The 11,702-nt window shown below is 36.8% G+C and overlaps 1 protein-coding gene across 6 annotated transcripts in view; it reads right to left on the bottom strand.

Annotated features, from left to right (window-relative positions):
• Positions 1-9,121, bottom strand: part of LOC125248173 (gastrula zinc finger protein XlCGF8.2DB-like) — a 46,822-nt gene extending 37,701 nt beyond the window's left edge. For 3 of the 6 annotated variants that reach the window (XR_007180265.1, XR_007180263.1, XR_007180264.1), the window contains exons 1-2: positions 8,799-9,121; positions 3,637-6,777 (exon numbers count right to left, since the gene is read on the bottom strand). Coding sequence is in view for 2 of the 6 variants with exons in the window: in XM_048159863.1 (XP_048015820.1) it covers positions 3,637-3,715 (79 nt within the window). In the remaining 4 variants the exon portion in view is untranslated. Of the gene's footprint in view, positions 1-3,636; positions 6,778-8,798 lie in introns of those variants that run through there. The other 3 variants (XM_048159866.1, XM_048159863.1, XM_048159867.1) reach the window with 3 other exon arrangements.
• Between the last annotated feature and the right edge of the window lie 2,581 nt (positions 9,122-11,702).

Consider the following 11,702-nt stretch of genomic DNA (forward strand, 5'->3'; position numbering starts at 1 on the left):
GCGACTACAGTGGTTCATCCTTAATTTTATAGAGCGACAAGAATACTTTTTTGTGCACAAAAAACAAAACAACAAAAAAAACAATGTCTTTAGTAGCTTTCTAATTATCTTGCTGTCAATGGAGGCCTCACTGAGCCATCTTAATTTGTGTTCTGAAGATTTAATGGGTGTGTAACATCATGAGGGTGAGTAATTAATGACAGAAATTTCATTTTTGAGTGAACTAACCCTTTAACACCCTATAAATCCTGAACACTCACTCCCAGTATCCAATTTAGCTGGTTGAATTTTGCATGAAAATGTAATCGACCATAGTACAGTTTCTATGTTGGTGTGTTTTTTCTGTGTGTGTGTGGTTCCTCTACTGTGCTCCAGGGGGCCCTATAGGATTTTCTATGTCAAGGGATAAAATGGAGTAGAATAAGACATACCTGTTTGGTTAAGGGAAAGCATAGCCTTGTCCAAATACCCCCACACTTGCGGTCTTTGAACTTTGCACCACTTGTCTACTTACATTACGTATTTCCTGTATTTGACCCAAGTGTTCAAGTGGGCGTGAAGACCACAGGTGTGTGTAGAACTTTTGATTGCCAGATGGGATACACTTATAGTCTTGCAAAAAATTACTACCAAATTATATGCATTATATAATAAAATGTAACTAACAGTCGTATGTTTTTCTTGACATCTCATGATTTCTGGGCAAGCGAGTTCCCGAACATAATGCATGAAGTGGTATTCAAGATAGTGTGGGTTTAGTGTGCATTAAGGGCACTGCACTTGGGCATTTTTAAGACATGGGACAATCTTGCGCACTTACTTGCTGTCGCGTACACAAGCTCTCAAGTGGCCAAGACTGGAATTGTGAGTATTTGGACAAGGCACATGGCTTTCACTTGCTTAACCTTACTGCAAATGGAGTTCAGATTGAGAAACTAAGGTTTTCATCTCAATGTTGCTGTGTAACTTTACACTTAATTTGTAAATAATATTACTAGTGGCGAAATTATGGGCTGTTGTTTAATGCTAATACAAGTTGTTTGTTTGTGTTTGTAGAAGACCTGTTTTTGTTTCTGTCTCTCCTTCTTTCTTTATCATAAATTCCTCTTCAATGGACTAAGAAATAACTTCATCAAAACACTGTGCTCATCATGGGACAAATCAACATCAAGAATTGCAATGCACACTATGTTTAAAAAAAAACAAACACTCGAAGCACCGGGTGTTTGGATACTTTTGCTATTGCTCCATTAGATTTTTTTCTCCTTCTAACATCGAGGACTTCAGTAATCGGATTCAGTGCATGCTTCAACTTGGAGACAAGTATTTAATCAACCATATATATATATATATATATATATATATATATATATATATATATATATATATATATATATATATATATATATATATATACATTTTTTTTAAACTTTGATTAATGATATACACAACGGGTTGTTTTGCACTCAGAAAGACTTTATTGATTGTTCTTCATGCAAGTGCTCTAGTGATATGGGGAATGCTTATATTTATATAAACACTTTGGCCTACTGTGTTCTGTGTAGTTTTCAGTTGAGGGATCCTACATTAAATTTCTTTGTGATTTTGCAAAATGGCACCTGAACAGGAATCCTCAGATTTGAAAATGCACAGGTATTAAACCATCAGTTGGGTCAGCGGCCTAAGTTATTATTGTATTATTAGTCATTATTGTAGTTTTTTCCCCATCATCTGCTATGGATGGGGATGAGAGCATTGCCGTCATGGATTTTTCTCATCAGAGACATTCACTACCAAAAGAGAACCGATGAAAGAACTGAAACACGTTTAGTGAGTTATATTGATTTTGATGAAGACAGTGAGAGAGAGTTGAGGATAATGTTTATGTAGATGATTCACATTTTCCTTCGCCACCACCAATAGAGGTGAATGAAGAAGTCAGCTCAAACTATGACAAAACTTTGTCAAGTGGCTAACATCAATTGAAGGGTGAGTGAGCAAGTTTCTTTGGATGTGTTTGATGTGCATTGTAAAATATTGGAAGAAAAGATGGCTTATCATGTGCAACAGGAATGTGAAAGATTTCAGCAACAGATGGAGACTGATTGGAGCAATCGATTGTTGATTGTTTAAAGAGAAGAGACCAGCCATTAGAACAAAGATTTCAGTTACCGAGTCCAAATTCTTCTCCTCCAAGAGTACAGAAAGCAAATGTTTCAGTAAATGTGTCCCACTCTCCAATCCATAATACAACTAGTTGTGTTTCCATTCAAAACAATTCAGTATAATTCCACCTGTAAAGATGGATTTCCCTAGATCAGATGCCTAGATATGTAAAGTTGTTCAAAGATGTCTTAAAAGGCAGCATTTGCAGAGGATACTTTAAATAGTTTCAACACAGTGGGCATTGAACTGTCTGGATCAGAAACGAATATACCCTCCTGAACAATATCTTAAGACCGGGGGAAACATTACAAGTATTCGTATTTTGCACTATTGTATCATAACCAGGTTGTAAGTACTGCTTCAAAAGGCCAAAAGAAGACACAGGAACAAGAGACAAAAAATAGAGAGTAGGCAATTTATTGAAAACTGCATTTAAACTCAAATAGGCTGTTCATCAGCTGATCAAAAGTTTGCAGAGTGATGTTAACATTTAAGCTAGCTGGTGAGAGAAAAATGGCACTATCAGAGTCTAAAGAGGAAAGTTGACAGTGAAAATAGGACATACAAAGAAGAATGGAAAGACAACTATTTGTTTATCCTACCTAGTTTTGTGAATGCAAAGCCGGTGTGTCTTATCTAAAAAAAAGTTGTCGCTGTTTGCAAAGAATAATATTAGTGGCCGTTCACGTGTCATGCCTAAAACATTTGGAAAGCGCGGCTGCAGTGCTTTCTCCTCTTTTCCAAAGCGCTGCTCAGAACCAGCCAAATGGGTATCAATAGTACACAGGAGTAATGTCGTAGAATATATATATGCCAAAATCAGTTTTGGCGTGCATGTAATATAAATCTTGGGTAGGATTAGTGGTGTGGGGTTCGTGCCTGTTGTATACCATAAAGCGCATATCATATGCACGCCAAAACTGATTTTGGAATAGATATATTCTACGAGATTACACGCACATACTATTGATATCTCATGAGAATAATCTGACTGCGGGCGCGGACCAGATATTATTGTTGGCGGGCCAGTCACACCACTGATTTAGTGTGTATTAGCATTACCTGTAGATTTCTTTTCAGCATTTGAATCTCCAGTTGTCACTGATGATTGTTATTTGGACCTTTCTGGATTACAATCCACCATCAAAATGATAAATTTACTTATTCCAGCTGCTGCGAGAAAAGGCTATAAATTATCCTCCTCACATGATAAAGCCTACTAGCTGGGACTCCTTGTTTATGTAAACAGACGTGACGTAATGATGCAAAGAGGAACATGCTCGAATTTCCCACGGAAACCCACCAGTACCAATTTTATTATAAAACATTCTTACAAAAATTATTACATCATTACATATATAAATACATATACACACACTAATATTATATATATATACACACACACACACACACACACTGAAAAATACAAATAAACACGATAGTCGTTACGAATGAAGAATAAACACCAACCTCCTTGTTCCTCGTGTTTTATCCTCCAGGGTTCTGGTTCACTCATGTCCTCCTCACTCTCCTCTTTAACAAACACCATCTTCACAGCAGCAGATCTCAGATCAGATGATACTCCTCCAGATATCCCTGATTCCTTGAAGACTTAGTCAAGATTATAGAATATTACAGAATATTCAAAACGTTTATTTTTCAAAATACCAACAGCACATTCCTGACAGTTTGTATTAACCCAGCTACCACAACAAAACACCAGAGATGGTGCTGAAAATTCTTCCTCTGAGGTTTAATGGCGGTTAATCAAAGAAACAGATGTGTCTTAGCGCCACCTGCTGGACTGGAGTGTAGAGCATATGCAGTTTTTTTTCCAAGCAGCATTGTATAATAATATTAGAATGCAACTAAAGACAGTCTACGAAATAAAGTCATTATTTGTCATGTATAATGTGAAACGCTTGAACATTTGACTGTCAATCAACTCTGTCTCCTTTAACAAACATTTTAATCTCAAACATAAAATATACTTACAGAAAGCATGCATTTGTAAAATGAGACAATACAAGGCAAAAACACATTGGGAAGGGAAGACGATGAATCTCAGATCCTTCAAAACATGCTAGCCATTGAAAGAATAACACTGAAGAGAAAGGAAGACACATGGGACATTTGAAAGCAAATGGTCAAGCAGTTTTAATTATTTGTAAATCAAAAACCTGTTGTGTTCTCAGCATGTTTTTTGCACCGTTAGAATCATGTTGTTTAAAAGAAAACATTAAATCTCTCAAAAGATCTCAGCTGAGGATGTTATTTTATCTTTAGTTGATTTCATCAAAAGCTGGCAGTCAGTTGTAGTTCTTGGGAGAAGTTTATTGGGACAAGTCAATACTATAGTACACAGAGAAAGAATATATGCACATTTGTATGTATACAGTAAATTATTTAAACTTGACAGTTCTGTCAAAAAAAAAAAAAAAAAAAAAAAATCACAAATTGTACCTCCATGCAGTACATATTGCTACAAGTTTTCATCTTCTACATTTACATAACAATGATATACTAAAAATTGGAACATTTTCCTTTGGATTTTTGAGTTTCATGTACAGATGACAATGTTGTCAAAACTATCCCAGTTCATACAGATCTGTGAAAATGACTAAAAACACTGTATTATGAAATAATTTGGTTTTCTGGCTTCCATTGCTGTGTTTTCTGCCAAATGGCAAACCAGGGGTGGAATCACACAAACCAAAACAAAAACAGAAAAAAAGACATTCTGGCATGGAAAGTGCATTAAAATGTAGAATAACCATCTGTAGCACTGTTTGTTTTTAGAGAAATCATTTCCCAAATGTTTTATGGTATTTTTGTGCTTTCAAAAAATTGCATACAGAACCTTTAAAGCTTTTCCCACACAGTCAAAGCACAAAAGTTTGATTATCTGGTGCCTTTTTAAAGAATCAACCCTTATTCATTTTCTTACACAAACAGGACAGATGTGAGGCTTTTACTTTGTATGAATTTTCTGGTGCAATCATTTCGATCTGTGATCACAAATTACAAAGCAGAATAACCGTCTGTGGCATTGCTTTTCAGAGAAACCCCTCCTGTCCTAACTTCCCCGATCTGAGCGGGACTCAAACCCGGGTCCCTGGCATGGGAGACGGGTGCGCTAACAAGGACGCTGATGACCACTAGTCTCTAAAATCAGTCACTAGTTTGCCTTTTGAGGTCAGCGGCTCTCTACCAGCTGGTCTCCGTTACAAGAACGTAGCGTGTTTCCTAAATATTAGCAAAAAAACATTTAAAAAATGACATACAGCACTGTTAAAGCTTTTCCCACAGTCACGGTATAAAAGTTCACACTCTCATGCTCATGCCTTTTTAAAGAGTCAACCCTAGAAACCTCCTTCAACAAACAGGACAGACGTGAGGCTTTTACTTTATATGAACTTTCTGGTGCCTCTTCAGTAATGATGGAAAAGCTAAACTTTTACTGCAGTGATCACAGTTAAATTGCCCAAGGACAGAGTGAGAGCTGTGCAAATTAATTTTCCTCTCAAACCTCTTCTCACACATGACATGCATAAGGCGTCTCTTCAATGTGAATTCTCATGTGAGTATTCAGATGACTTTTACAGGTGAAACTCTTTTCACAATGAGAACAACTGAAAGGCTTTATTCCAGAATGAATCATCATGTGATTCTTAAGGCTTCTTTTGCGTGTGAAGGTGTTTCCACACTGAGAGCAGCTGAAAGGCTTTACTGAACTGTGAGTTACTAAATGTTCATTAAGGTGTGTTTTATGTGTAAAACTCTTTCCACACTGAGAGCAGCTGAAAACCTTTATTCTGGTATGAGTTAACATGTGATTCCTTAGGCTTCTGTTATGTTTGAAAGAGTTTCCACACTCAGAACAGGTGAAAGGCTTTTTTCCACTATGAATTATCATGTGATTCTTAAGGCTTGCTTTGCATGTGAAAGTGTTTCCACACTCTGAGCAGACAAAAGGCTTTATTCCAGTATGAATGCTCATGTGATTCTTCAGGTATTTAGTTTGTGTGAAAGTGTTTCCACACTGAGAGCAACTGAAAGTCTTTATTCCAGCATGAACTAACATGTGATTCTTAAGGCTGTCTTTACGTGTGAAAGTACTTCCACATTGAGAACAGCTGAAAGGCTTTTCTGAAGTGTGAATATGCACATGCGCATTTAGTTGTCTTCTCCGTATAAAACTCTTTCCACACTCAGAGCAGCTGAAAGGCTTTTCTCCAGTATGAATCATCATGTGCTTCTTAAAGTTTGTTTTATGATTGAAGCTCTTTCCACACTGAGAGCAGACGAAAGGCTTTATTCCAGTATGAATTAACATGTGAGTCTTAAGGCTATCTTTACGTGTGAAAGTGTTTCCACACTGAGAGCAGCTGAAAGGCTTTACTGAACTGTGAGTTACTAAATGTTCATTAAGGTGTGTTTTACGCATGAAACTCTTTTCACACTGAGAGCAGCTGAAAGGTCTTTTGACTTCTGTTTTTTGAATGCTGCAACTCACTGATTCTTCTCCAGTGACGTCAAGATCTTTCTGATGCTGATGTTTCTCCTCCACTTCCATCAGATCTTCTCTTTCCTCTTTCACTTTCACCAGGCCTAAAAATCACCAGAGGGAAAAAAAACTACTGTATTTACGATAACACTTTTTAAGAACTGCTTGCACTTGCTTAGAATAAACAGACTAAGGCTACGTTCACACTGCAGGGCTTAATGCTCAATTCCGATTTTTTGAAAAAATTCGATTTTTTTGCAAGGCCGTTCACATTTTCAATTAAATGCGACCTTTTGTGATCTCCTGTGTGAACGTGAAATGACCTAGAAGTGACCCGCATGCGCAGAAGAGTACGCAACGGTCAACGACGTCACTCGTTGTTTGCGGAAGTAGCTAACGTTAAACATGGATGTCAACAACAGTGTAGTCAACAGCGGAGCTCTTTTTGCAATATTAAAGTTATTTTCCCAACGGAGCCAGCAAAATTACAATCGTCCGCCATGGTTGTTGTTTATCTTCTCGTTCCCGCCTACTTCAACGCACAATTATGACGTTTGTAGCGTATCAATGACGTACGGGTCGGATACATGTGGCCTGGCTGTTCAGACGGAGGTCGCATTTCAAAAGATCGGATACGTATCGGATTCAGGACCACATACCCAAGTGGCCTGGGTCACATTTGAAAAGATCGGATCTGTGTCGTTCAGACTGTCATGAAAAGATCAGATACAGGTCGCATAGGGGCAAAAAAATCGGAATTGGGTCGTTTCAGCCTGCAGTGTGAACGTAGCCTAATATTTGAATGTCTTGCATACATTTGAATGCTCAGTCTGCAATAATCAATATTGACCTTTTTAGATTTCACTTCCAAAATATTCAATCTGTTTTAAAATACAACATAATATTTAACAGCCGATTTTCGCTGCATTTTGTTTCACTTTACAAATTTGATTCCACAAATTCAGTAGTTCAAATTCAACAGATGCAAATGTATGTGAAATGTTTCGATATGGGTTTTTCGGGGCTGATGCCCATACTGATATTTAGGAGTAAAAAAAGTCTGGTATCGATATATATCGTCACTTATTCTTTATGTTTACATTATAGTGGTGCAATGGTTCAGATAACTCACAGATCAGTTTTATCGCGGTTATAGGGTCACGGTTTCGGTACGGTATGTGCTATGTTCATGGAAAATAGGACAACTGTCAAATAAAAATAAGGAAAATAAGAACAAATACTCAAACTACCAGCAACAGTAGGTATTTCAGGTATCTAACAGTAGTTTTCAGGTACAGAAAATGATCAAATATAAAATAACACTGTATATTATCTTCACTGTACAAATTAAGTAAAGATTATTGAAGTTACAAAAGCTATTCAGGCAAGAGCAGTGAGTGATTTCTTTGTCATTTGATGTTTGACATTAAAAACAGCAGGAATATTAGGCTGCTGTCACTTTAAGACATATTGCATGATCAAGTACACATATTGTTACACATGCGTTGCATTTCTCGACTGTTAAATGTTCTTAAAGACATAACCGAATATGTTTACTAGGATACTCCCAAAATGGGCATGTTGACATAATTTGTGTGAATTTGTCCATTGAAGCGCAAGACTTGAATGAGAACTCAGTATTTGCGCGCTGTCTGAAATAAGCGCGTGCGCGAGTTCTCTTTCCCGTCTTGCTCTTGAACGTTTAAATTAGCAAGGCTTAAATGAGTTTAGTTTAAACACAGATAACAACATGTGATATATCAGTGACAGGCTCATATCGGATGATAAAATCGGCAGACAGATAAATCGGTCAGGTTCCAGTTTAAATATACAACCATGTTGAATTTCAGCCTCTATATAAGCCCTAAAAATAGAATGCATTATTTTTTTTCAATGAGCAATTCGACAAGCTTTTTTTTTTTTTTTTTTTTTTCAAAAACTTTTGGCATTAAATTACTTCCATATAAAAGACTGTTTCCAAAGTCTGAAACTAGCAGGATGGTTTTATAGTACTATGACCTCTCATGTCAAAGAAAACTTGATGCACACTGTGTCTAGATATTGTTAGCTTATTTTATCACTAAAGTAATCAAAAATTAAGTATGAGTGAAGAATAAACAGCAACCTCCTTGTTCCTCGTGTTTATTTCTCCAGGGTTCTGGTTCACTCATGTCCTCCTCACTCTCCTCTTTAACAAACACCATCTTCACAGCAGCAGATCTCAATTCAAATGATACTCCTCCAGATGTTCCTGCTTGCTTGAAGACTTCTTGTCAAGTCTATTAGAATGAGAATATCACAGGTGTTTACTGCCCCGATTCAAAATGTGTATTTTTCTATATACTAAAAATACATTTCTATCAGATTATGTTAAGCCAGTTCCACAACAAAACACCACAGATGAGAGATCACGCTGAAAACAGTCTTCTTCTCCTCTGAGGCGGTTGGCAAACAAATGTGTGTCTTAGCGCCACCCGCTGGACTGGAGTGAGAAGCGTCGGGGAAATAATATGGGGAAATATTATCTATCGTGTGTGTGTTATTTTTTTTCCTTTAAAAAAGACGATATGCACAAAGAAATAAAAAAAAGACTTAACATATAGTGGAATGACAGGAGGGTCATTCCGTGTTAAATCAACCAGAGGTCCCTGGCTCAAATTTTTGATTTTGTTCTTTTTTTTTTTTTTTTTTTTTTTGTAGAAAGACAAACATAAATAGTGATGAAAACCAAAATATTAAATGTTACAGAGGTATATTTACTGAGTAATCCACTATTTTGTAGAGGGGTTTAAAATTACCATTTTCACCTGAGATTTGGAGCAAATTAGAAGAGTTTAAAAATGACTTTAGAAAGATGGCAGCATCATTATATTATTTCTACACAGAGATTGGTAGATCTATTAGAAAAATTTGTTGACTTTATCAATCTTTGTTTCATTGTATGCCAACAGTGACAGTTTGTGCAGCACTTTTTGTGTTTTTTTCCCTCAAGTTTGCATGCCTGTAACTCAAGAACTATTAAAGATATCTTAATATCCTTTTAGATTCTGGTTCTTAACAAACTTTTCTTTTGGAATCTTCATTTTAAAGGCTCTTGATGGTTCAATCCCAGAGATATGGAGATCTTAATGCAGCTCCATGAGTAAATTGGTCAATTGTACACATTTTCAGTGGTCAAAAACCAAATGTGAGTCACTTTGCACACAGCTGATACTTTCGTCTTTTAAAGAGGAATATCTGAAGAACAAATAATGTTGAAACTAGAAATGTATCTCGTGTTTTTCTATCATCTCAATTGTATAAACATTCCTGTCTGGGTGCCATAAATATTCCTTTTCTAAAGTTTGCATGCCTGTAACTCTAAAAGTATTCAAGATCTTAATATCCTTCTAGATACTCATTCTTAATAAACTTTCCTTTTGAAATATTCATTTTCAAGGCCCTATATAGTTCAGTCTGTTTAAAAAGTTACCTACATTTGGTTTGTGACCATTGAAAATAGGTGAAATTCAACAATTTGAACATGGAGTCATATTGGGGTCCCAATATCTGCGGGGCCTTAAAAATAAAGATTCTGTTGCAGTTCATAACTAACGAACTGAAAATCGAGTTATAAAGTCCGAAGTAGGAGATATAAACTCGCATTTGCGAGAAAAAAGTCTGAATTGTGAGAGAAAATTTTATGTAAAATGTTAAAGTTTTAAATAGTAATTCATGCTGTAACTGTAGGGCTAATACAATATGTCCCCTGAACTGCATATGTGAATATTATGTAGGCCTATTGTTTAAATCAGTTTTATGCTTTAATAGTAGGGTAATCATAACAGGTTTCATCTATATTCTGTTTAAACATCTGAGTTTAACATCAATCATACTTTTTTTGTTTGTTTCCAGCTTTAAGAAAAAGAGGACATCATGAATCCATTATGTTGGAGTTGGACGCCTCTGACCCAGCCACTTCAGCGATATAAATCATCTGGCTAAGAGCATAATACTATCTGATAGTGGGTGACTCTATTATCAGAAACATTAGCAGCAGGGATACAACTACATGCTGCCTTCCACAAGCAGCAGTTTCCGGAACTTAAGAGCATTCTGATGAAATATAAGACTGCAAATCGACTAATCATCCATGTGGGGAAGAATGATATTCAGAAGGAGCAGTCAGAACTCCATAAAAGGGATTTCAATTAACTTTTTGAAATGCTTTGAAGATTAAAAGTTCAGTCGTTCATCAGTGGACCACTCCCAGCAAGAGGAACAAATAGATTTACACGGTTGCTTGGGCTTAACACATGGCTGCAAAAAACCTGCAACTTAAAAAGACTGAATTTCATCGACAACTTCAATCTGTTCTGGAGTCAGAGACAACTGTTCACTCATGATGGCCTGCACCCAAACAAACTGGGCTCAAGAGTGCTAAAGGACAATATCTACTTCTCCCTCCATCATCCTTCAGCAGTGTGTACTGACCACAGGACTTCATTTCAGCACCTGAATGCTGGTTCTACTCGACCTCAGTGCTGCATTTGACACTGTCGATCACAACATTCTTCTTGACAGGCTCGAAAACTGGGTTGGGCTTTCTGGGATTGTCCTTAAATGGTTCAGGTCATACTTAGAAGGGAGAGGTTATTATGTGAGTATCGGTGACCATAAGTCTGAGTGGACATCCATGACATGCGGAGTCCCTCAAGGTTCAATACTTGCACCCCTCCTGTTCAACCTATATATGCTGCAACTGAGCCAAATAATGAGAAAGAACCAAATTGCATATCACAGCTATGCAGATGACACCCAGATTTACCTAGCCCTCTCACCTAATGACTACTGCCCCATTGACTCCCTGTGCCAATGCATTGATGAAATTAAAAAATGGATGTGTCTAAACTTCCTTCAGTTAAACAAAGACAAAACTGAAGTCATTGCGTTTGGAAACAAAGATGAAGTTCTCAAAGTGAACATGTACCTTCACTCTACGGGTCAAACAATTAAAAATCAAGTCAGGAATCTTGGTGTGATTCTGGAG

The sequence above is a fragment of the Megalobrama amblycephala genome, linkage group LG16 (genome assembly GCF_018812025.1).
Source record: "Megalobrama amblycephala isolate DHTTF-2021 linkage group LG16, ASM1881202v1, whole genome shotgun sequence".
NCBI classification, from domain to species: Eukaryota; Metazoa; Chordata; class Actinopteri; order Cypriniformes; family Xenocyprididae; genus Megalobrama; species Megalobrama amblycephala.